General features: G+C 39.6%; 1 protein-coding gene across 3 annotated transcripts in view; it reads left to right on the top strand.

The window, feature by feature from the left end:
• Ctnnd2 (catenin delta 2) overlaps positions 1-27677 on the top strand; it is a 746809-nt gene that overhangs the window by 140019 nt on the left and 579113 nt on the right. For all 3 annotated transcript variants that reach the window (XM_075975796.1, XM_075975795.1, XM_075975797.1), the window contains exon 2: positions 1282-1418. In XM_075975796.1, the coding sequence (XP_075831911.1) occupies positions 1282-1418 (137 nt within the window). The remainder of the gene's footprint in view (positions 1-1281; positions 1419-27677) is intronic.

Genomic DNA, 27677 nt, shown 5'->3' with positions numbered 1-27677 from the left:
TATCTTTAGCCTTTTATTAGAATGTTGTGCTTAAAGTTTATCTTAGTTTTTAATGCTTTCTTTGTTAATGAACGTTGCTAGAGGAGATATGCACCTGACAGAGCAGTTTTTGTTTTAATCCATTCAGGATTAATTCATCATGCCAGTGACGGAGTGCTTGCCTGCTGTGTTTAACACCCTGGGTTCCATCCTCAGCACTCTAAAATACATAATGCATACATACACTCATATATATATACGTATATATATATATGTAATTATCACTACTCTACCACTACTACCACCACCACCATCATGATCATCATCATCATTTTTCACAGTTATAGAAAGTCAAATAGTACAAGTTCAAGGAACTGCAGAGTCAGTGTCTGGTGAGGTCCTACGTTCTGCTTCATAGATGATTCTTTTCCCTATGTTTTCATATGATGGGAGAAGGAGGGGTAGCATTGGGCCACTTTATCATTATACCAGCAGGTTTATAGCCTAATTAATACCAAATAGACTAATCAATTACCAAAGGTGTACCACCTCATGCCATTAAAATTGGAATCTTTGTGTGAGTTTGAGCAATGCAATAGAACAAAAATAACTTTGGAGAATCTTACCTGCACCAGTGTGTCAATTTTGTATTGATATTAATGTGAGTTGAGTTTCTGACTTCTTTCTTAAACTTAGACTATGTAAATGGATAAAAAAATAAGGGAGGGCTTTCTGGTTTTAAAAAGGTTTAGTCTTCTCTCTGTCAGGGTATGAATTTAACTGTTTTCTGTATTTCCCAGAACCAGCTGTTTTCTGTATTTCACAGTACTAACCAAACTTTTTTTTGGGGGGGGGTGGATATCGCTTTAGTTATTGATAATAGTTGGTCATTTATGTTGTGTGAGTTTTCCTATAAGGGGGATGTGTAATAGATTATCTTGAAAACATACCAGGAGAAAAGAGAAGTGCATTTGTGTAAGACAGATGTCAATCTGTAGTTAGACTTTTAGACTCAATGTTTTTTTTTTACCTTTTTTTTAATTCTTATTATCTTGCTTCTACCTTATCATAATTTATTGTCCCACATACAGGATAAGAGAGAACAAAGGCGTGCCTTTTCTATCTCAGACTTGGTTGGGGTTGATACAGCGTGACATTTTGTTTGACTTCACTTTTCCTTGTTATAGAATTATACCACACTTGTTGGGACAGCTTGTGCCTTTTATTCCCCCAACTGAATTCCCTGAGGTTGTGTTTGTTTACGATGTGTGGCTGGTCTGACCTTGTCCTGTTTTGTTTCAGGAGCTATGCCTGTCCCAGACCAGCCTCCTTCAGCCTCAGAGAAGACCAGCTCCTTGAGCCCTGGCTTAAACACCTCCAATGGGGACGGCTCTGAGACAGAGACCACTTCTGCCATCCTCGCCTCCGTCAAAGAACAGGTAGAAGCATTCTATTTGTGTCTCGTTCATAGGGGGCATGTAAAAATTGTTTCTTTGGGTGAACATCCATGGTTACATTGTTTGAGTATAATATCATGTTAGTATTTATTATATAAACAATATTAAATATGGTTACAATTGTTTTTGACTTCATGCTGTTACTTACGATTCAGGCAGCTTTTCTTAAAAACATAATCCAACATATTTCATAAAGAGGAGAACACTTTCATGGAGATAAACTTTTGGAAGGTATATTGATTAAATTGACATTTGTTGTTATTGGGCATTTCAGGCCAAATACTTGGTGTACTGAAATATTGTCTAACCTGTCAACAAATATCTGGAAACTTAAAAATTGAGAATATGTTGATAATAGCTGAATATTGCAGTAAGTGAAGGGAAAATGTCTTTCCTGTTTTTTTTAATGACTTCACTTTTGGGGGGGGAATGGAACAAGATTGCACTGATACTTTAAAAGATTGTATGAAAACATAAACACTTGACAGTTTAAGGAAATCAATAAAATTCATCATATAAAGCATGTTAATTACAATACAGGAAAAATTCTACAACTTTCCCTATCAAAGTCTTCAAAACCTGATTGACTTCTCAGATATGTCATCGCTATAAAAATGGATAAATAACTAAAATTTTTGTCTGAGATTTTAAAAGAAACTGTTCTACAAATGCTATGCTTTTTTGTAAATCAAAGGTGATTACAGAAAACTGGATGGAGACTTGTATTTTCTTCTGCATATATTATAGAGAATAAAACAGGATTATCAATATAAAAATGTAATTTACATGTAATTTTTGGATTTATTGAAAGAATTCAGTTTATAACTTGAAACATGTCCTGCAGAATCTATAGATTGGACGATAGGCATTTCTACCTGTGAAATGAATTTAGGCTATTTTCTTACAGTTATTTTGAATTCTTACAGACTTTAGTTAGTTATCCTGCCATGTTGTAGAACATTCGACAAATTCTTCCATTCAATTATCCTTTGTTGCCCAGCATTGCACCTCTCTGCTCCTTCACTCCCCAGTGTTCGTGGGCCTGATTCTGCTCTCTGTTGGGTTTGAGCCATTTTATTCCGTGCTGCTGGGTTCGCAAATGCATTTGTGTAAAAGTGACACAAGGAACATAGACAGGGACACTGTGATTGTGGAGGAGCACAACCCAAAGGTGGGGCGATCAAGAGTAGGCACTGCTCTGTATGCAAGTGAAAAGTTCCAGAGGAAGCCCATCATGTTTAATAAGTGGGCTGATTAGATCAGTGTAGGAAGCCACCTACTTATCAGTCCATCAGTAAAGCTAAAGGAGATGCCATTGACGGAGAAGATCAATGACGCTCTCAGGCGTGCTCCCCAGTCCCAGCCCCGCTTCAGAGAGTGTGCAGCTAAATAGGTCTACAGGGAAAGCTGAGTAGATGGATTTGATCGTCTAGAGCGGGAAATGTTAACTAGGACTGTGCTGCTCCATGAGTTTGCTGGTGAAAATCCCACTCGTGAGTTTTGTGATCATTCTGAGGAAGAGTGGATGTGGGAGCCCAGTAGGGCTTTGGGCCAGCCCAGAACCTGGGACAGTTGAGGCAGCCTGGTGCCTTCTTTGGATTTGATCTGAAAGTCTTTGTGAGACACTGATTTAGTTCACTGACAAAATATAAATTGGGAGATCAAAATTTAACAAGAAAATTGCACGACTTGTCTAATGACAAAAACAGTGTTTTATTACGGGATTTGGTAGTGTAGCTTACAATGAGAGAAAAGGCATGAAACACAGGTCATCAATATCATTACCATATCCCAAAGGGACACATAAAGTTAGACAATTGTTTCGTTGTCATTTTGATGTAGTCTCATGTAACCCAGTCTAGGCTTAAATCATTATGTATCTAAAGAAATTGACTTTGAATATCTAATTCTCCTGCCTCTACTTTACAAGAGCTAGAACTACAGGCATGTATGAACATTCTTGGCTTATGAGATTCTGGGGATTTAATCCAGGGTTTCTTGTAGACCAGTCAGGCACTCTACTGAATGAAATACCCTGCCCGTGTTTAGGCATCTGTAGCCAGTATCATCTGTCTGGTTGTTTTGTAGACAAACATTATTGTTAAGAACTTATGGATATATGACTATGTGACGATTCAAAGAAGGATAGAATCAGCTTCCCAAACATACTAATGACAGCAGTATCAAGTGGATGGAAATCGCAAGACTTATCTTGTAGGACATAATGAAGGGCTTATAGCAGATTCAGATGCGAGTCAGGGTCCAATTCCTTTCCAGTTAGTATTCAATTTAATACAGAGGTGCGGTTAAATGATGCCAGTGTGAACATCTCAAATAAATTTAAAGTTCTTGCTTTATAATATATAGGGAAAAAATGTCCAAGGAAATACTATAGCCGTAAACATGAAAAGTAAACATATTTGAAAAAACTTGGGAGGTAAATAGTTGATGTCAGGCAGTGGTGATGAGGACTTTTAGGCAGAAAAGGCAAATTATGAGGGAATGTGTGGTATGTGAGGCAGTGGAGGAGTAACAATAGTAAAGGAAATTATGCATTAGACAATATAAAAGGGAGCTAGGAGATTGCTCAGTGGTTGAGAGCACTGGCTGTCCTTGCAGAGGACCTGGGTTCTGTTCTCAGCGCCCATACGGCAGCTCACCTGGGTCTCTGCCATTCTAGTTCTGATGCCCTTTCTGATGGCTGCAGGTACTAGACACATGGTGCACATGGTGCAGGCACGCAAACCATTCATACACAAAATGCAAGTAGAATTTATTTAATTAAAAAAGTAGAAAATATATATGTCATAGTGTAACAAAATGTCGATAGAGCTAATGTAACATTTTTTTAATGCTGATGAGAAAAAGAACAGACAAGATTAGAAAAGTAAGTAGAAGGTATGAAATGAAATTCACAGGAGAAAAATTCAAACAAGTCTTGGCTATGCATTTACCTATGGATACATACAATGTGCATGATGAAGTTTAAATACAAACAAATTCTCATTTGATGCTCTCAAGTATTCCAGTGTAAAAAATGCTATTATTTTATTCTAACTAATGGTTAAGATTTAGGGAAATCCTCATTTCTTTTAATTCCAAAAATGGCAGTGAATTGCTGTATGCTTTCCTTGGTCAAAGGATCTGTTTGTATGTACTGGCCGTGGAATGACATAGTAAGTAGGAGTATTGGATCCTTTCAAGTTTGGACATATTGTCTATACCTTCATATTATATATACATATACATAATATTTACACACAGATAATCTGTCTGTCTATATATCTATTATCTATCATCTATCTATCTATCTATCTATCTATCTATCTATGGATATTTAGTACAATACTTATTTGTTATCTATCTATCTACCTATCTATTTATCTGTCTATATTCGGATATTTAGTACAATACTTATTTGTTATTTATCTATCTGTCTATGGATATTTAGTACAATGGTTATTTGGGGGCCACAAGAAAAACTAGAAGAATATTGGTTAACAAAGAGAGGAAATGATAACAAATTCTTTCTGTATGCAATCATTAATAAAGGTGAGTTGCAGTTGTATGAGTAGCATTTAAAAACAAAACTATGAGACATTGTGAAAGGAAATGGTGTATGATGGTGTTACTGGGTCTTTAAAACAAGAGGATAAACTGGGATTTAAAAGCAAGAATTGAAATTGGGTGGTAGGGAAGTGGTGAGAATCTGAGGGATGTTGGAGGAGAAGAAAAGAATATGGTCAAAATATAGTCAATAAAAACATTAATAAAAATAAAGTATTTAAAAATTACTTGTTTTGGATATTCTAGAGACGTTCAAAGGAAAAGATAAAAATGTTGTCTGTCATTACACTGATTAGAGTGTGTGATTACTTAGAAAGAATATACTGTGTTCATAGAGAGTATAGAAGAAATAAGAAATTACAAGGGAAAATTTGAGTGTAAAATAAACATTTGTAGGATTTGGTCAGCAGAAATTCCTCTTCAAGCTGAGTTAGTGTTGGATCAATGTTGAGAACTCAGATAATGCTCCTAGTGCCAGACTTCATTGTTGTAAATAAAAGAGCTCCAACCAACCCAGCCCTCCCCTGCCACACACACTTTTTTACATTATTGAGGATAAGTCCAAAACCCCTACATCCAAGGCTAGACCTGTAACACTGAGCCCTCCTTCTACTCTCCACCTTCTTTTTTGTTGTTGTTTTTTGTTTTTCGAGACAGACAGGGTTTCTCTGTAGCTTTGGAGCCTGTCCTGGCACTAGCTCTTGTAGACCAGGCTGGCCTCAATCTCACAGAGATCCGCCTGCCTCTGCCTCCCGAGTGCTGGGATTAAAGGCGTGCGCCACCACCACCCAGCTACTCTCCACCTTCTTAAAGAGAAGAATGTAAAACCTAAAGACTGATTTTTCTAAGTAATCGAAGAATTCAGTGTTTGATTTTAGGGAGCAAAACTGAGATTCTTCTGTGGTAGATGATTAAGATGAGAAGGAATCAAATGCCCTCCTGGGAACTTGACGTGGAGCACGCTGAAGGGCTCAGGAAGACCTGTGGTCTGATGTGTAGTGTTTGCTTAGGTGGAGTGAGAAACACACAAGGAAAATACAGAAACGGTCTTGGGGTAGCCTCATCCAGACAATCAATCACTTCCGCATTAGGGAATTTAAGTTCAAAACAATTTTAAATGATTGTTTTCTCTCTTAAATATAGTTTTTATTTATATACCTTTAAAAAATTAATGCTATTTCTACGAAACATCATGTTGTCATAAAAACTGACTTTAAAAGTTAGTCTTTTATTTTTTAAGTTTTCTTCTTGTTCATGTATGTATGTGTGCCTGTGTGAGTGTATGCCATTTGTCCAAGCAAGTGCCCTTAGAGATAAAAATAGGATATAGGAACCCCTGGAGTTGGAGTTATGGGTAGTTGTAAGAAACCTTTCTTTGGTTGCTGGGGACTGATCAGACCTTCTGAGATATGTGTGTACACACACACACACACACACACACACACACACACACACACACTTTCTCTTACCAGCTCTACCATCTCTACAGCCCTAAGTTATTCATTTTTATCATTAAAACAATGTAGTAATACAATTTTATCTCTATCCTATAGGTAATTTTGAAAGCTGGCTATTTGAGTAGAGATCACATTTATGAATAGGGAATTTTAAGTGGAATTTTCTCTGATATCACATCATGTTCTAATCCTGTCTTTTTGGAAGTCAATCATTCCTGCAGCAGGGAAGTCATTCTTTTGTACAGCAGGCATATGTTCTGAATTATCATGCAGTAGTTGAATAATTCATTAACCCATCCAGCATACATACTAAGAACTTTATACTATCCGCATCAGCATACACTAGGGCAATGTGCACAGTGAAAATCGAGTAGCTAGAGTTCATTAAAATAAGTTGTTAATGAGATGCAGGCTGGTAGTTAACTTGAATGGAAATGAATTCTAGTTTACAACCACGCTTAATGCTACACCTTGTGCTTGGTACCTCACAGAAAGTTGTGAGTGAAATGTTTGTAAGAAGAGTCCTTGAACATAGCCGTCACGCATTGTTCGACATAAATGTGTTCACTGATTTTTATTTTTGCTGCAATTTCCTGTCTTGATTGTCATTTAACTAGTGAATTTTCCGCCTGTGTTCTTAGCATAAATAGATGGTTTAGCATGATAGGTGGTTAGGTAACTCCCATGTATCAGTTTCCTTACCTCAGAATCCCAGCCTCACTTCCAACAGTTACCAAGTCTCTCCTATGGAATTTTTGAGAAATACCTAATCTTCATTTTCTGTCCTGTAACCTAGTGTTCTTCACCAAGTGAGTAGGGAAGAATGAACATGCATTGTGTGGTGATGCGGTGATGCCAGTCATTTGAATAAATAAGACTGGCCATGGGTACCTTCGTGGCAGTCAAGAGGCATTATTCAGTCGTGTTCACCAGGCCCCTGCTGTGTGCTCAGGACTGTGATTATGAAAGTTGATTCTCAGATTTTGAGTTTGCCTTCATGACAGGTATATGATAGCTTTAGAATGCAAGGGTTGGAGGGGCATTGAGGAAGAGAAGGCTCAGGAGATCTGATCTTATGATTTAAGATGGAAATGACCAATGACTTGTGTAACTGATGTTATGTGAGAGAACATCATTGAGTGGACAAGAGTGAGCTGAATCCAGGATACATGTGGAATGGAAACAATTTAACTTTTTCAAATGTCTGCAGAGCCAGTCCCGCTGAGTCTAGTTTAGGAAGTTTGGGCTGTTGTTCTTACTGTTATCACACTGGCCCTGTCTACTGGTTTGAGTTCATAACTTCTAAGTCTCTAAGGAGTTGGGCTGAACCAGGTTAGAGAAAGAGAGACAAGGGAAATGAGGGATGAAAAACTTTATTTCTACATCTTAGATTCCCCACCAATTGAAAAAGATTACTGACTGAAATGCCAATAGAAAGAAGGGCTTTGTGGCCACACGGAAAATGATGTAAACCCAAGAATGAATACTTAAAACCAGAAACTGGAAAGCAACCACCTATAATGCCAAGACTCATGTTAAAACCATGAAACTAAGGGCATTAATAAAAATGGAGATGGCACATCTGTTATCTGTGCCCCTCTGACAGCTGGTGTGGGAGTGGAGTTGGAGCGGTTGTGAGGAAGGCCTGGAGCTCTCTCCAGTGGGGAAGAGAGAGCTGGAGGTCATGCCTTGCTGCTGGAGACCAAGCTTGCTGGCCTGTGATCAGCTAGAGGACAATCACTCTGCTCTACATTTGCTTGCCTTCATTTGGAAAAATAATGGTATGATGTTGGTGTGCTCTCCAAACACGAATCTGTATTTGACCATACTTTATAACGTTTGCCTTTGTGTTCTGTTTGCAATGTATGTGAATATTACACTTGCTCTTTGCAATACTATAAATACCCTGGAAATATACTTTTGATTAAAAATAACATCTCTTCTGTTGTTTAGCCACTGTATCATTCGATAATTTTTGCTTTCAAAAATTAGTATCCAGGTGAGCTTTCTAACTTATATTTTGCATGTGTTTCTGTGTCATGCATAGATCTATGCTTCTTTGTGTGTGTATGTGTGTGGCAAGGCCAGAGGTTGATATATAGTTATTTTTCCAATCACCAGCCCTCTTATATATTGAAGCAGTACCTCACTTGAATCCAAAGTTCACCAACTTTTCCAGTCTAAATAGTCAGCTTGATCCAAAACTTGCCTCTTAGGTGGCTGGGATCTCAGGCTGGCTGCCACACATACTCAGCCTTGCAGGTGGTGCTGGGCATCCAGACTCGGGCCCTTGCATTATACGGCTAGCACCTTTACATTTTGAGGTATCTCCCAAATACTCCAAAGTGGCTTTTTTATGAGGTAGAAGAAATTAATTGAGGAGTTTTACAGTCTTACTTAGTGCTTATTGATATTTACACACTGTGTTAGCTATATAAATGACTTTTTCCACCATTCAGGTTTATTCAATTGTGAATCGGCCACACAGAGGATTTCTCGGCATATGCTAGTTTGTGTAAAGACGTTTTTTTCCCCACAGCATTTACCAGGCTCCTATTGTGTGCTCAGGACTGTGATTACAAAGGTTCATTCTCAGATTTGGAGCTTGCCTTCATGAAAAACATATATAATGAGTTTTAAAGTGTAAATATTGCAAAGTTTTACACATTATTGAATTCCAAATGATTTATACAAAAAAGTACTCAGCACTGTGAAGACTCTTAGCACTGATGCCCTGTTGCTGCCATAGCTTTATTTATTCTCCCAGGATCACACACATTGTAAATCGTATTACTGATTGGAGAGGCATTTTCTGGGCCAGTGTTGAGTACGTGATGATTCAGAGATAGCAAAGACCGTCCTCTTGTTTCTACGCCCTTGTGCTTGTCATTCAATAGAGGAAGAGACAGAGCTGAAGGCATTTCTGTGCTTCCATTCCGACTGAACCACTCCACTGTGCCCTTGACACAAGATGTACCTGCCGTAGGAAGGCATATGTAAACTATATAAATTATTTTTTCTTTTCCTTGTTTTTGGTGACTCAACCTTGAGAGGCCATGTCCACACCTGGGTTGTCCTGACTCTTCCCCTGAGTAGTTGGCCTCCTGTTAAGCCCTGTGATATAAATACATGTAATATTTATGTTTCCCAATAAACTCCAACTCTGCTTCAAGAACTTTAATTTTATGTAAAATTAAATTTTACTCTTTTGCATTCATCCACTGGATGCTCTACTTCCCTTTTAAAAATATAGCTTCTATATTTATAATTTTAAAGAACCGTAGGATGGTTCCTATTGTTGTGACAAAACATACCATGACCACCAAACAAATTGGGGAGGAAAGGGTTTATTAGGCTTATATTTCAGTATTGCTGTTCATCACTGAAGGAAGTCGGGGCAGGAACTCAAAACAGGGCAGGATCCTGAAGGCAGGAGCTGATGCAGAGGCCATCAGTAAGCAGTAGGGGTGCTGCTTACTGGCTTGCTTTCCCTGGCTTGCTCAGCCCACCCTCTTACAGAACCCAGGACCAGCAGCCCAGGGATGGCAGCGCCCACCATGGGCTGGGTCCTCCCCCATCCATCCCTAATTGACAAAATACCATACAGCAGGGTCCCATGGAGGCATTCCTCAACTGAGGCTCCTTCCTTTGATGACTCTAACTTGTGTCAAGTTGACACACAAAACCAGCCAGTACAGCATAGAAGAACGGCATTTTAAAGATAAGATTATCTTTTCCCTTCATATGATAGTCTCTTAGTTGCTGTTCCCCAGTTTTGCATATTGCTTGACCTTTTAGCATTATTGATACTACTACAAACACAGCTGTAGCTCTGATAACACAGTATGGAATATGACAGAGCACCGTGAAACATCCCCCAAATAGAATCCTGGAAAAGCATTTTGTGAAAGTAATGACAGAATTATTATCCATGGAGAGGAGGAAATTCAAACACCTTCGGGAAAGGTCAAGAACAGAAAGGATTACCTACAAAGACCAGTGAACTTTAGATCCATTTAGTCAGAAAGGCAGGGATTAGACGTTCCATAACACCAGCTTGGAAATTTCTCCACATGCCAAAATTAAAAAGAAAGTTACTTTGTTCTTGACTCTTAAACTTCATATCTTGTTTCAAGCCTTGCATAAATAAAGGAAGAAATGATAGCGAAAGTATGATTGTCTCTACATTTTCTTACTCAATCAGAAGCTGCTTTAGGAGAAGTGTATTTCTCAAGGTGTTGCTAGGAGCCTACATAGTGGGATTTCTGTAGTTTAAAATATAGTTTGCAACAAAATATATACAAAAATATAGTTTACAACAAAAATAGGACAGAATCTCAGGCAAGACCTCTACATGTCACAGACAAGGATGGCCGGGCTGTGGAGTTCTGGAGTTGACTGTATGGATGAAAAGGATAGTCAGTATTCAAACGATCAGACAGGGGTTGTACAAATCCAGAAATGAGGGAGACACGAGGGTAACAGCTGACAGGAACTAGGGAGTTGAGGCTGCACGTCGTCTTTCTCTCCACACCTTTCTCCTCTCACTTATATTGTTCTGCCGTTTCCTGTGAGGTATTTTGTCTTTGCCTCTTAAAATGTGTTTTCTCTAAAAATTTCCAAATACATCTCTCCTTAAGACATTTCATTATCTATTCATCTGTTTGAAAAGCTCAACTCTTCTTCAAGGGTGAATCCAATGGATTCCCTGTGCCCCTTTCTCTATAATCGCTCATCGTGGGGTTCATATTCATATGGCCGTGGAGACTATGACGATTCGGCTTTGCATGCTAAATAGGAAGGAAGCTTTTAGCATATAGGGTTTTGAAAAATGTTTTAGTGCCTCTTACCATTTTCTCATATTTGTCAAAAGAAATTATTGTTAAGTATTTATCGTGTGGAATCATATTAAATATTTAAAATATAATATTTTAGTGTTTTATGGATTCCATGATTAAAGTAATTCTTGAATATTATGGGAAATCCACAAATACTCATCAAAATTTTCTTCTCCAAGTTATAGATGTCATTATTGATACAATGTTTATTTTGCTTGGTAACTATTTTGACCTATCTTAACTCATTTAGCATATCAGTAGTATTTTTTATTATTACATTTTTCACCTTTTTCTAATATATACAAAATGCAGAATCATTGTGAATTTTTTAATAGTATATATATTTTTAAGTTTATACCGGTGTTGGTCTTCTCTGTTGATCCAATTTTGTTAGTATAAAAAAATGCAGCTGCATGTCATACTTTCCCGTTCAGAAGTCATTTGGTCTGCTCTGACGGAGGTGCCTGCAGCAAAGTTTTGGAAAAGAGTTTAATGACCCTTACAAACTCTCTGGGAAAATATGTCATAATTAATTACTGATAAGGGTCTCAGGCAGAACAACAAAGCAGGAACTCTTGGAATATCAAAATCAATGCCTCGTGAGTAGTTTTCTTAGAGTAGAAAATGAATACATGGAACTCCAGGGAGAATAAACAGGGAAAACACTTGTTGCTCACAAAAACAGAGATAAATACTGTCAGCCTATCATCGGTCTGTCCAACATTTAGCTATGTGGTAGGAATAATTGCGATAACATACAACTTATTATAGGACAAGGAAGCACTCATAAACAGTATATTAAATAAAATATTTTTCTAAAAGAATATATCTTTAAATCTGCACTATTTATAAAATATATATTAGTTTTTTATAAATTTACATGCAAATTTGTCTCACAGGCATATAGTTAAATACATTTTTATTTTAGGTATTTTTGCTTTGTATTTTTGTTTATGACAGAAATTCCTAAGACTAGAACTTTCTCAGCTTATCTGCTAAAGTTTGTATTCGAGGAGGCGGCTGGGAAGCTGAAATGAAACATCCGTGTTTGCTGTTAGTGCTGGCTCTCACCACAGTACCCAGGCCCATGTCTTAAATACAACAGTAGACGTGTGATGTGCGCTCTGTCCGTCTTCCCATGAAAATGCTTTCCTAGCACAAGGGTTCTTTCTGCTCAGCTAAGACAGGTTCCCCTTCAGCGCTGAGCTCCACTGTGCTGGGAACAGGGAGGGGCTGACAATTCCATTAGCAATAGCCGAGGGGGTCACTAGTGACGATCTAATCAGTACTTAGACACTGAACAGTTAGTGAGCTCCTTCTGTGGACAGGGTGTGATCCTTAGAGAACACTGGCTTAAGTGCGGTTCTGCTTTACTGGGGCGTTACTGTTGTTGAGAGTCAGTGCTTTTGGACTGGAGTTATCTGTACCATGCATCAATGACATAGGTAAACATGCCCGAGGCAGACTATCAATCATGTTCAAGTTGCTGTCACCGGGCAGCAATCATAAAAGGCACGCACAGGTTCAAGCCCGGGGCTCTCATTGAGCCTTCTCTGTGGCCTGCTGCTGCTGGAACATGAAGATCAGCATTCTCCCTTTTTACTAATGATGGCTTCTGACTGCCACATTCCACTCATGGCCTTGGGAGTCAGCTGGACTGCTCACCTAATTATTGTGGAAAAAGAGCAACTCAACACCAATAAGGCAAAAAGAGAAAAATCACTTTTGACATGTGATCTTCCACATTTAGAGAGTTGGTATCGAGTCATGTGGGGGTCATGTGAGATGTTACGCTTCTGGGTGAAGTTACACTCAAATGAAGACTTAAAACAACACACAAGTCAGTGCCAGATTATGCCAGAGTTGTTTTAGGCAATCACAAACAATGCAATGTGCAGTTTTGACACTCATCTCTCCCATTAGAGGTGATATTGTAAGCCCCGTGTATTGGTCCCTGAAACTGTCATACTCATGACAGAGGAGAGGCGCTCTACCCAAACACGTCAGCCTGATACTCAAATCACCTATTAGCAAAATAAAACACCACTAGCAAATACTGCTGCCTGTTCCAAGTATTTGTCTGAGACCTGAAATTGCCTGCTATCGACCTCCTGTCAAAAGACACAGGCAATTTATTCTTAAAATTAATAAATTAGAGTGAAAATACTCCCTCTTTGGGGAACTCTGCTCAAATTGGGAGCAGCACCTCATCCTCCATGGAATACTGTCCAAGAACGTGGCTTTAATAATGTCAGGGAGAAAATATACCGCCACATCTAAGATGATGCAAGAAGAAAAACGGCCATTCTGGGAGCTTCGCTGGATTACACAAAAGGCTAACAGCGGGAATCTTTCCCATGTGTTCACTATTTAATATTTAATAAGGAAAACTTAGAAGTAGATGTGCAGTGCTGCTGTTAACTGGTTAATGTCAACTAATAGGAACAGACATTTTATGATACAGTATCTAATTAATTCATTTTTTTAAAGCTTGCAAATTTTTTTATAGCTCAAATTCCCTACAGTTCTTCCCCCTTCTCCCATGTTGCCAATTTACTAAAGAGGTCTTGTCTATTTCCCCTTCCCAGGGGGTCCATGTTTGTCCCTCTTAGGGCTCTCCTTGTTTCTCGTCTTCTCTGGGGTTATAGACTGCGGGCTGGCTCTCCTTTGCTTTATGTCTAATATCCACATATGAGTGAGTACATACCATGTTTGTCTTTCTGTGCTGGGTTACCTCACTCAGGATGAGTTTTTCTAGTTCCGTATATTTGCCTACAAATTTCAAGATTGATGACTACCTTGATTGTCAGTCATCATAGAATCTTCATCCAGTAACTGATGGAAACAGATGTAGAGATCCACAGCTAAGCACTGGGATGAACTCCTGGAGTCCAGTCATAGAGAAGAAGAAAAGGGACCAAGACCATGATGGGGAAACCCACAGAAACAGCTGACTTGAGCAAGTGGGAGCTCACTGGCCCTGGACTGATGTTGAGGAGCCTGCATAAGACAGAGCTAGGCTCTCTGAATGTGGGTGACAGTTCTGTGACTTGGGCAGTTTGTGGGGCCACTAGCAGTGAATCCAGTATTCCTAGTAAATGAACTGGTGCTTTAGAGCCTGTTTCTTATGGAGGGATACCTTCCCCAGCCTAAATACAGGGGCCAGGGCTTTGGAACTGCCTCAAGTGATGTGTCAGACTTCGTTGAGTCCCCATGGGAGGCCTCACCCTCTTTGTGGAGTGGGTGAGTATGTGGTGGTGACTAGGTGGGGGGAGCAGGAGGACAGGAGGAAGAGGGAACCGGGATTGATGTGTAAAGTAAGCTTGTTTTTAAATATAGAACAATATAAAAATAAGTAAAAAAATTAGTGATGTTGTATTATATCTAGTTTGGTGTGATTGTTTATTTTGATTGCCAACTTGACAGGATCCAGAATCATCCTGGAGACAAATTCATAGGCTCATCTGTGAAGGATTTTCTAGATTGCAAAGACTGCTAAAACAAAAAAAAAATACAGGGAATTTAGCACAAGCATTTACCTCCCTCAGCTTCCTGGACTAGATATAATATGGCCAGCTCTTGACTTCAAGATGCCCCTGCCATGTGGGACCCTCAAACTATGAGTCCAAATACATCCTTCCTCCCTTAGTGAGCATTTGCCATGGCAGTTTGTCCATGCAATGAGACACATTACTGGTACACTTTGTATGAATGGGTCAAGAAGATTTTGTAGGAGATACCTTTGTGGTGGGTACCCATCCACCTAAGGCCCATACATGTGTACAGTGCCCCAAGCTCATAACCATGCAGGATTGATGGCCTGGGAGTGGCTGAGTGTGAACATCCGAGTTTGGCTATATCTCTTTGTCTAGCTCTGTTTTGTGAGAGGAGTTCACTGGCCTGTAGCAAAAGTTAGGACGATTAGAATACGTGTTCTGTGAAAAAAGCCAGAATGGTTAGTTGTTTGATTTTTTTTTTAATATTTAGTTGATATGAACAAGAAGTATCCTTTGGATAAAGTCTTTATGTTTAATAAAGTTTTAGGAGACTCAAAAATGTCTCTAAAAATACTGTTGAGTAATTCAAATCGTGCTGGCACAACCAAATGATTCTCAGTAGGTCGCACATGTGGGATCTCCTGCCCTCCCTTTATATGACAGTGTGAAGGGCAGTGCCTTTGAAGGCACCCATGGCACCTCCTTTTCATGCGGGAGATGACTGTGAGACCCTTTGACAAACTGAGTATTCAGTGAAGGCCAGGCCACTTAGAACTGACTTCCAAGGCAAGAGTAGGAGGGAGAAATCCGCCTTCTGCTTGCTTCTGCCACTTGGCTAGGGTTCTGCAGTTAATTAAAGGCCATTTCCTTAAGCAAAACGGCTCATTTGCTTATAGGTAAGGTCTGCAATTAAGCCAGTTACTGTAAAGTAATGATTCCCAGGAACCTGCCACTGTGGACTGGAACAGGAACCTTTTCACATTGCCCGTTTGATATGCTTTCCTGCCTTACCAGCCAGAGAGAGCAGTGACAGGCTGGAGATCACATGCTTCTAGAAGGCATTAGGCATTCTTTTGAGATAGTCTGTAGCAAAATGTGTTCATGAGGAGGACACCCATGACATAGCCATCTTCACTACCTATGGAACTGGACTATCTATGTTAATTCGAAGTCCACTTTTCTAACTGCTCCTGACTGAGGGACACTGAGGGACATTCCATCTTCCACAAAAAGCATAAGGAATTTTATTTCCACATAGCTGCTGTGGAATAGCTAACAGCAATGTGTCAAAATATAACTTCTCTTGTTTAAATTCCTGAGTCCTCCTCATTTCCAGCATAAGGAAGATTGCACTGTACCCCTGTTTAAATTAAGATGAGGCTGAGAAAAAAAATGTGATTCATATAGCAACAGATTATTAAATTTCTGAGTGTGGTTCAAAATTAAATTTCCCTGCTTTTAGAGTAAGTTCACTTCTGTGCTTTGTAACTTTATCCGAACTAAGCTATAGAAAGGAGAAATTTAGGCAATGAGCTTTACTAAAATAAACCACACACACACACGCACACACACATACATCATCATCATCATCATAGTTGTTGTTGTCCTTAGGATTATAGAAATATTTAAAGACTCAGGGAAATATTTGTTTCTCTTTAAAATCAACTGCAGTCAGTATTTTTTATGTATTTTTTTATTGATAAAAGGAGAATAAAGAAAAGAAAGAAAAAAAAAACAAATTTCCACCTCCTCCCAGCCTCCCATTTCCCTCCCCCTCCTCCCATTCTTCTCCCCCTCCTCCCACCCCTCTCCCCTTCCCCCCACTTTTCTCCCCCTCCCTCTCCAGTCCAAAGAGCAGTCAGGGTTCCCTGCCCTGTGGTAAGTCCTAGGTCCTCCCCCCTCCGTCCATATCTAGGAAGGTGAACATCCAAACTGGCTAGGCTCCCACCAAGCCAGCACATTGCGTTGGATCAAAACCGCGTGCCATTGTCCTTGGCGTCTCATCAGCCCTCATTGTTCGTCATGTTCAGAGAGTCCAGTTTTATCCCATGCTTTTTTTGGTAACAGTCCAGCTGGCCTTGGTGAGCTCCCTGGAGATCAGCTCCACTGTCTCAGTGGGTGGGTGCACCCCTCGTGGTCCCGACTTCTTTGCTCATGTTCTCCCTCCTTCTGCTCCTCCTTGGGACCTTGGGAGCTCAGTCCAGTGCTCCAGTGTGGGTCTCTGTCTCTATCTCCATCCATCGCCAGATGAAAGTTCTAGGATGATATGCATGATATTCGTCAGTATTGCTCTAGGATAGGGTCATTTCAGGTTCCCTATCCTCAGCTGCCCAAGGAACTAACTGGGGGCCTCAGCTTGGGCACCTGGGAGCCCCTCTAGGGTCAAGTCTCCTGCCCATCCTAAAGTGGGTCCTTTAACTAAGAAATGGGGTTCCGTGCTCCCCTATCCAACCTTCCTTTATCCCGATCCTCCTGTTTCCCCAAGTCCCCCCTCCTTTCCTTCTACCTTAACTGCAGTCAGTTTTACTGGGTTTCCTTTTTTATCTTTTTTCTACAGATTTTAGCTCAGCAAGGACACTCCTCCATCATATCCATTCTGTGTGTTTTCAGATAGATTTGCAAGAAAAATCTTTCAAGTTCTCCTTAAAACTAAATTAAACCATCACTCACAGCAAACACACACTCCCCGTGTAGTGAAATTAAGTGTAGAGTGCAATTTACAATTAAACTAATACTGAACTTGCTGTTGGCACCACAGCCTGGGTACAGCCCTGCCATGTTTGAATGGCTGTGACTGTGGAGTCCACAGGGTGCCCCTGGTGCCCCCTGACTCTCTCAGTTAACCTATGGGACACAGGTCAGGAAGTTACAGTCCCTCGTGATGGCCTGTTTCGCTTCAATGGATCGATTCTTCAGAATGACCACACTTCCATTCCAATGTGTTAAGAACATTATAGAGTTGTCTATTTCTATTTCATGTCTCCCTATTTAAGCAGACTTAATTTTAAAATGTTTTAATGATATTAAGATTATTTGTGGAGAAAATCTTTATGATGAAAACGTTATGGAAAGTGACAGTTTATAGTCCTATCTCTCGGGTGACTGAGGCAAAAAAGAGGGTACACGTGAGGCCAGGCTGTTCTGCACATTGAGATGTTATCTCAAAGACATATTCTGGGGGGAAATTCTGTGTGCATGTCAACAATTGCATTTTCTATGTAGATAGATGCTAAATAGCCCTACAGTGGGTAAATAGTTTTAATCTGGATCCTAGCCACACAATAGTCACGGCAGTAGCAACAGTGTTGAGTTTCAGCAGTGAAATTTCTCCTTTGTATATGTTTCCCAAAATAAGAAAGGAAAATGCTAACTGTACTTACTTTCCTCTCTAATGAAAGTCAATAATATTTTCGCCATAAAATGTTAACTTCTTATCTCTTGCTCCTTTCTCCTGTGTGCATGCTATTATGTAGCTCTCTTTGCTGAGACTGGGCCCTGCCTTCATTGTCCTTTATATTCCATCTCGCCTCCAGGCTAAGACAATTTTTGATAATAAGAAATGACCATGCTCTCAAAGGCTGCTATTTAGTCCTATTGATTGCTCTTTTTTAAGCTCATATTTATTTTCATTTTATTTCTTTTTTGTTTTGTTTTGAGACAAGATGTTGCTAGGTAGCCTTAGCTGGCCTGAATATACATTAGAGGGAACTCACAGAGATCTTCCAACCTCTGTGTCCCAAGTATAGTGATTTAACACATGGGTTGCCATGTTCAGCTGTTTGTTTTTAGTTTTAATTATGTGTGTGGGGCTGGGGTAAGGGAGTCCTGTGTTTGTGAATGTAGTTCCCCACATGGTCAGTTGGGGACACCAGATACCCTGGAGTTGCAGGTTGTGGTTGTGAGGCTCCTGATGTGGGTGCTAGGGACTGAAGTTAGGTTCTTTGTAAGAACAGTGCATTCTCTTAACTACCGAGCTGGGTTTTCAGGCCTTGACTTGCGTTTTAAGTCATCAAGCCTAGGACAGTGGGACAGTTCTGAATACAAATTTCCACATTTGGCAGTGTTTCTTTAACATTTTTAAATGTATGTCAAAGTAATGCATTATCCTCAAATTCATTAAACAGTTGTTTAAATTATACTCATTTATGCAGCATCATTGGAAATTGGGTTTTAATTAAGCAATAGCAAATGACAGTTCTTGGCCTTCACAAGCAGTGTTTTCTATTTAAATCATTTTATAAAATTATTTTTATTTTTATCTTGATCTGTATTCCTTGATGAATTAAGAAAAAAAGCACTGCAGATGTTTGAACATTTTTATGACCTCTTAGTGTTATTAGTAGGGAAAATTAAGTTTGCTGTGCATCATCCATGAACATAGAAGCATGTGCTATAAAACTGCAGAGAGGATGGTTTGTGTACCAACTGCTGCAGAAATTGTTTCACACACCGCCCACACTTCACTGTCGAAAGCAGGGACAGCTTTATCAGTGTGAGCACACGCCACTCTGGGGACCTTGCAGCTTTCTGAAGAGGTAACTGTGGAATAAGAGGTTGAGGCAATTTTTCTCCCTGTTGACTTAATAAAAGTGATAGTTGATATAGTTGATACAGTGTGCTGAGTACCTCTGCAAACATGCTTTGATCTGACCTTGAACTATATGATGCGGTTTAGGGGGACATGTAGCTAAATCTCAAAGGCCAGGCCCAGACACTGGCAAAGCAATGGTCTTAGTCAGTCCATATGAATTATGAGTTCTCCACATTGGCCAGGCTTTGAGCTTCTACTAATAACAATACTAACTAAAGATCATTGAGGACTTATTGTGACCGAGGGACCATGTCATCCACACTAACTTACTCCACGTTGGGACATATACAGTCACACAGTCCATCCGACAGGTGGAACTTTCTCAGAGAGGCTTAACTGGCCAACTGGCTGGCATGCAGAGAAGAGTCACAATGTAAGGATTATCCAAAAAGACAGGGCTACACATGACTTCATTGTAATCATAAATGGGATCATTGTAAGATATATTTTATATTTATTAAACTTCTCTCTGCTCCAGATTTATCCTTTATGAAAGTCAGTGACAAGAATGTCTACCTTGAAGGGTTATTAGAAATTCACATGCAATATCTAATAACAGCTTAAAATCATTTGTTTGTTTTTATATGAAAGACAATAATTAAACTAAAGCATTTAATATAAAAAACTTGGGATGGACAGTTATATATTTCCATATGAAATTGTATGTAATAATACTGTTGTATATGCAGTGTAGCACTGTGCCCACTCAACAAAAGAGCAATGCCATCACATTGTCAATAGTAGAAAGAACGCGTCTCCCAAGGACTCCCCTTTGACCTAAGTCAACACAAGAAATACTTGAAGGCAGTTAAAGAGTAATGATGGCCGATGATGAGAAGTTGTTTGCTTCTGCATTTTTGAAGTTGTTACTGTGTCCAGCGATAAGCTGTGCTATTTTTCTATGACAGACAAATGAATTACTAGGCAAAACTTTAATCCAAGTTGTAGGCTCACCTCTACCCGTCTCTTCTTTTTTTTTTTTTGAGGGTTGATTTTTATATTCTTTTAAATAAAGAACATCAAATTCTAGCAGTACAAAATCAAAATGTGATGTACATAAAAGAAGTGTTAATTGTGCCAGTGATTAACAATTAACCAAGTTGCTGTAGTTTAATCAGAAAACACATCTCCGTGGTAAATTGTGTATAATATGTGTGTCATCTAGGAAGTGTATCTTCCACTTGCTCAGGCCTTTGAAAACTCATGCTAGTATAGTTGAGACAACTTGAATATTAATATTTGATATAAGTGACTGACTTTTAAGGAAACAAATTTTTACAATGACTAAAGTTATACGACCTTTGGCAACAATACAACATACAGTCCTATCTCAGAAGTACAAAGTTGATAAGCTAATAGTTGTAAGTAAAACTATATACACCACAGTTCTTTTCTTTCTTTTTTTTTTTCCTTTTTTTTCAGACAGGATCAGACGTTTATAAAACGGGAATATTCACAAACAAACTGTGTGGGGCCGTCTCTTCTTCATATTGAAAATGCTGTTTTGGCAGTTCCATGCCTTATATTTCAGGTGTATCTAGTGGAGGAGGCAGCAGGAGAAGAACTGGGCATGAAGAATTAAAGATTTATATGAAAATGATGCCAGTCTTGTTTTGTGGTGACACAGACAGGCATGGGGACTGCCACCCACCCCCTTTCTCTCTCTTGATTTTCTGGGTCATCTTCTTTACCACTCCGACTTTAGAACTCAGCTGCTTTTCAATGAATCAGGAAAGACATGTTCAGTCGCAGGAGTTTTCGATTTTTCATGTAGACAGTGGAAAAAAAATCGCCAAGGTAGAAGGGGTAGTTACGCTGTTTTGTGACACTATGCCTGGGGAGATGTGAGCAAATGTCTCCTCACCCCAGAAAGGAAACGAATGACCGACTAAAGTCCAGCTATGTGAACAGATGTATTTTACTGGCATTACCTACAGGAGTATGGGTGAGAGCTCACAGGAGCAGAAATGGTTCAAAGAGAATTGCCTCACAAAAGCAACATCCCACCCTAGGATGGGCCACAGCTCACAAGAACTGGAAAACTGGAACACACTGTACAACCTGTAGGTAGTTCGATGGACTGGAGAATCCTTTGCGTATAACTCAGTTGGTCTCAGCCTCTTCTGGGTAACTCAGCTCTCTGTCTCTTTTGGGTGACTCTCCTGGTCTTTGCTTCTTTCAGGAAGCTCTGCTGGAAGGCTCAGTCCACTCCATACAGCTCAGCTGGAGTATCTTTCAACACTCTTAGTGCTCTTACTGCTTAGGTGCTGTTGTGGAGGGTGGGGTCAAGGGAATCAGAGACTTCCTGAAGCTATCAAGTTGTTTACTTCCTGAGCTTAAGGAGCATCCCTGCGGGATGGAATGCTTTTGCCTCTTGTTACAACATCTTGTCTGAAGGATCTTACTTCTCAGATGGAAGGCTTTATCTGAGAAGAAATTACCACCCTACATTTAGTAACTGTAGTTCTCCTTTAAAGCAGGAAGTTCAGTTGAAAGGACGCCAGCCAGCTCAAGTGTGGCATGCTGGCTCTGGTAAGCATTGCCCTTCTCTCCCATTCCCCTGCCATGATAAAATCCACTATATTACATTCCTAAAGCTAGTCACCAAGGTCTGTTCCCTTATTTGGTCACCTCTTCCTCCTGGGGCTGTCTATCAAGGTCCAACTATCAAAGTATTGAATTCTAGCCTTCAAAAGCCCCCGCTGACTTACCTAAGTAACATGCTCAATTAAAATTAAACACATCATCCTATCTGGGGGTTTCTCTTTTTATGTTTATACACTATTATTTTCCTAAGTGCCACGTCTGTTTCCTCTCTACCCAGAGGCAGTGTTTTTGTCTTTCCAGAATAAACACACTTACCCCTTCTTTTGTTCTTTCCTCCTTCTCCTTGGTCCTCTGTTGTCTGTGTTTGTTTCTTATTCCCTGCCCTCTGTCCCACTGAGAACTTGACCTTGGGAGTCCTGAGCCAAAGCTTTTCCTTTCCATAGTGAACAGATTGCCCATTGGGAAAACCAAGACCCAGTAGCCTTGTGGTGGATGCTAATGGAAAGGTTAAGAATTGTTATAATGTGCTACAAAAGATGCAATAGGCCAACCCCAAAAGAATACTGGGAAATGAAATAGGATGCAAGAGATATAGACAAAGAATTGTTGTATTGAATAGCATTTAGAAGATTCTGACAAACGCAGGAAGGCTTAAGCATGGTTTCGGCCTGAAAGATCAACAGGTTCTTTAGACTTTTATCTGACTTAGGACATGGAGGCAAAGGGAAGAGGTTGAGACAAAGATGGAGGCAAAAGTGAATTTTAATTGGTTCTCTAAAGCCAAGATAAAGAGATGATTATTGCTAGTATTAAGGTTGTCAGTGTGAGACCTCCTCTCTGTATCTCCCTCTGTCCTTCTGAAAATTGTTTTATATTTTATACCTCATAGATTGCATAGCATCTATAGATTTTAATTGAAACACTGCAGGCTTCAAAACACCACCTCTTTAGTTTTTATATTATCTTCATCTAATTTAATCAGATGTGCATATACTTTAGTGACCTCTTCAACCTAGTATCTTCTATTTAATGGAACCTAAATTTGATGTTAATGTTGTTTTATACAAAAGCCTCTCTATGTTAAAATGAAACCACCCTCAGCCTTCTTGAAATCTTTTGCATCGTTTTAAGCCTTCTCAATCCTTTGTCTAGACTTTTTTTTTAATGAAGGGAGCAATTCTCTTTATGCTGTTCTTTTTGTTTTCTGCATAATTTCAAACTTTTTACATTGGTTTGCGGATCACTGTATGTTCTTAGCAAGCAGAAAAAGAAATAGCACAGAAAGTGTTTTGCATTGTTTTGTATAATTTTAGAATACAGTGTTCATTCATCATCTTCCTTTATGTGACATTTTGACAAGCGTCTTAACAGATTGGAGAATAGAGATGCTTTTACATGATTAAATTAGACAAAGAAACACACATACAAGCCATGTCATGGTGTAGCTCCATTTTCCCAGAGTCACTGAATAAGAGATTCTTGACACCTCTGTGTGCTGGGGGCTGGAGCCAGCTCTCTTGCTAATGCTTAAGAATAACAACTTTGAAATCGCTTTGATCTTGCCAAGTCTCTGCCAAGCACTTTTGATAGGCCAGTCAAGACACCTCCGCTTCTGGCTTGGGATACAGAAATTGGAAAGCCAAGTTTGATCTTCCAAGATCTTCTGCAGCCAGGCGCACCATTCATGATACACAGTGTATACTTGTCCTTCTTCAGTCGTGCTTAACAAGTTCCTCTCCTGGGTAAACTGAGGCACATTTAATGGCATGAAATGTACATTCATTTCTACTGATTTTTTTTCACATTTTACTGCTGATAAATGCATTCATCTTACTCTTATGTTTCAAAAAAGTTACAAGTTCAAGAATTTTAGTTTTATTTCTTATGAATGAGTTACCACATAGTGTCTTAACTTACATTTTAGAATTAGAGAAATAGATAAACAGAGTATGAAAGTTTTCAGAAATACTTAATTTCATCTCTTTGCTCCATGTATACATGGAGACTCCAAGAGGCAATAGATTTTTTCTGATTTCTGTAGAGTGAAAAAATAGGAAAATTTTCTATCTTGGTTTACTCTCTAAAATGCTTGAATGTTTAACACTCCTATGTTCTAGGCTGATGCATGCTATGCATTTCAGTTTGGGCAGGATTCTTCATCTGTCATAGCCTTTCTCCAGAGTATCTTTCTGAGTTCCAAGAGGAATGAGTATTGATGATGCATTTCCAAGATTGCTTTTCAGTCAGGCTGTTGGCCCTGATGCAGTTTTCATCAGTTAGATTATTTGTATGAAACTGAGAATGCAGAAGTATTTTGAGAGTAGTTATTTGGTAACCAGACATTGGGAGGCAGACAGGGGCTCCCATTCATCCACGGTCCATGTGCTTTGGTGGGAGGCTAGGGCGCTACCAGCTTAGCTGTTTCTGAAGCCACCAATGGGTAATAGTCACAGGAATGACATCCTTCCTTTTCATCTTATTGTATGTAGCATATTTTCTGACAAGAAAGTTCAGAAAGAAACAGAGTTACCAACATACAATGACAATTGATGTGAGACTCCAAAGCCTCCTTTGATGCAGGAGACTACGATTTGTGGGCTCCACAAACAGAGGGAATTAGACAGAAACTGTTAGCAGATGCCTGGGGAAAGGGGATGGCACTGATCAAACATTCTGTTCCTTGACATGGTGGCGTGCATCTGTGTGCATTTGTCAATTTTGCATAAAGTTTATATACAAATGGTAAATTTTACATCATGGGAAATTTTTCATCAGTGGACTGTTGTAAAATACTAAAAAGTCCAGTTGGGTGAGTAACTATGTTCTACCCAAATTTTGTCACCATGCTTCAGGCCACACCACATGACTGGGAAGAGTGTTGAAGCTTCGTTTCATTATAGATGTGGTCTAAAACAACACACATGTGTCATTCCCAGAGGGCAAGTTGGGAATTCTAGCTGGTTCGTCTGCTCAGCGTGTCAGAGCAACATTCAAGGTGTCCTCTGGGTTGGGTATGCTTGAAGGTCCAATGGAGATGATTTGTGTCCATGTTTATTCAGATTGTTGAAAGTATTCCTTTAGAGCTCTCGTTTTCAACTGCTTGCTTGTCCAAGACTGCCATGGCTCCCAGAGGTCTCCTCTGCTTCTTGAAAGTTTGCAACATCTCTTGCTTCTGCAGGCTTTCCTGACAAGGCTGCTCCCTTCAGCAGCCTGCCCAGGAGGGTCTCTAAGATAGTCTCATGGCAGGGCCTTCCCCTGTTGTGCAGGTTGTATGATGGAGTGCAATAACCATATTCTGTTTTTTATAGCAAGTCACAAATCCTGGTTACCCTCAAGGCAGGCAGACTGTGTAAAACTGTGAGCAGACCTAAGGGCCACCTTAAGGTCTGTGTGCAGTTTAGAAGATGTTGTTGCTCTGGGAGATTACAGAAATGAGGGGAACATACAGAAGCAAGGCAATGGAGGTCAGAGCAGGAGGACATTCGACTTGTAGACAGTTGCGATGCTTTGCTGTGGTTTGTTTGAATTCTTGGAGGATAGGCCCCAGGCAGATTCTTATAGCTAAGTGTTAGGGAAGCAAAAATGTAACTATATGAATACAGCAAAAAACAGAATTCCTCTCCCCACACTAGGTACTCAGATATGTGCTTTTTGTTTTAGATACATTATCCGTGCCATTATTGTATTTTATACCATTATACGAATACATTTTACATATGAAAAAATACAGCCTTCTTAATACCCATTGAGGTGTCTTCTGGCTCATACTTGATTCTCTCAAGTCTGGACAATGCCAGTTGGGCATGGAGAGTTTGGAGTGATGCTCTGTTCCACTGCGTTGTTTTTCTACACAGACATAGGCAGACATTTCCCTGGTAGAGCAGCCAGTCTCCCTGGTTCCACACAATGTTTGCACCTTAGGGGCACTTGAATTGCCATTTGGAAATTATTCATTCCAGCCCCACTGACAAATGTCACTTCTTCACATGCTTATAGCTGTCTTCTCTTCTATTCCTCTCTGGCTTTGTCATCAGATAGCTTGTCTACTTTAATTATAAGAAAATTGTCTCTTGTTTGTGAGATGCTTGGTTGAGATATTTCCCATTGATTTCTAGCAACATCTGCTTTTGGCTCCAGCTCTGCAGAGGAGTGCATCAGCTCTCTGTTGCCTCAGTTCTTTTTTACTGGGTTTGCATTAGCATTGTAAATATTTCCCGTGTTAATATGTGTGCCTGTATTATTTCCCCCTATTCCAGTGGCGAGGAAAGAGCCATCAGGTGTGTGTCGGACGGTAGTCCTCCCTCTTTCTTAACGCTACAGCTAATGGGAAATGGTTGTGTAATAATTGGGGCAGACTGAAGACCTCCAAAAGAACAGTTTCAACCTGTATTTATTTAGATTTGAACAGAAGTGCACGTCTTGCTGTTCGTCAAATGACGGGTTAAATTTATAAAGATCAAAATAAATGGACTCATTTAGAGCCAACACATCCAGTCACCAAAACTAATTGAACGGCACCCATAGTTTGCTCATCTGGAACCTAGAATTTGAGTCACATCTGATGCCAGAGTTCTGGTCCAGCATCTTGCTACATAGTGGAGGTGCCTTTAATACCCTGGCCTGGTGGGAATTGGGTGATAGTTGCTTCTTTTCATCAAACTCATGTTAACCATCTGTTAACTGTGTCATCATGTCTCGACCCAAGTGAAAAATGGGACCTGTCACTTTGACTCTGGTGAGGTAGCCTTCTGCACTCTGAGGAGTGTTCTTAATTAATCTTCGTGCAGTGAATGTCAAGCAGTGCCATGCGTTGAATCTGTTCTGATGTTGGAGCTGTCTTCCCACCTCTGTAGGCGCTCTCTTAGGTTATGCCCAAACTAGATTGATGGGACGAGCCCTGTGCTTTCAGATAATGAACTTGAAATTAGTTTAAGCATATCTTGTTTTGTATTCATTGTTTTTAAAATAGCATGCTCAAAGTGTTGCTCAAAAATCATTTTCTTTCCTTATAGTCGCCATAAAAAAAAAAAGACAAAGGTTGTATAATTGTGGGCCAGTAATGCCTTGAAATGAGTACTTTAGTACAAGCATTGTTAAGACATTGTATTAGTCCTTTAAAATTCCATGTGGCTCAGAAAAGAAATAATTATTGTGATTTTCTACTTCCTGGATTACATTCTCTGGCTTCTTGTTAATTATTCCAATTACCTATTGATTGTTGCCAAAGCCTTTGAGTATTGGCCACATCATATTTTGTTTCTGTGATGCTTAATCTGGTCTGTCTGATGGACTTAGAGTCATCATAGAACAAATCTCTGGGTCTGTCTGTGAGGGATCTTCTAGGTTCCTTTAGCTGAAGTCAGAACACTCGCCCTGAATGTTGGGCAGCAGTATTCTAAGGGCTGGAGTCTTGAACAAAAAGGAGCCAGGGAGCCTAGGAGCACCATTTAGTGTTGTTTTGTTCCAGAGGATGCCGTGTGACTCCTGCTGCCATGATGAATTGTGTTCTTGAACTGAGAACCAAACCAGCCATTTCTCCCTAAAGTTGTTATCTTCAGGTGTTTTGTCAGAGCAGCAGAACTAGTAGCTGATACAATATTTTTATTCCAAGCATTGGTTTGTTAGAAGATTTACTACAGTAAGAGAAATAATTTGTAAAATTAGAGGTTTTGTTCCTTTGTTTTCAAACCTAAACCACTGAGAGTAATTTGTCCATCTCTTTACTAAATATCCCTATGGAGTGG

Source organism: Microtus pennsylvanicus, chromosome 6 (genome assembly GCF_037038515.1).
Source record: "Microtus pennsylvanicus isolate mMicPen1 chromosome 6, mMicPen1.hap1, whole genome shotgun sequence".
Lineage (NCBI taxonomy): Eukaryota > Metazoa > Chordata > Mammalia > Rodentia > Cricetidae > Microtus > Microtus pennsylvanicus.
Note: the sequence above shows the minus strand (reverse complement) of the source record. Positions and strands in the feature narration are given on the sequence as shown.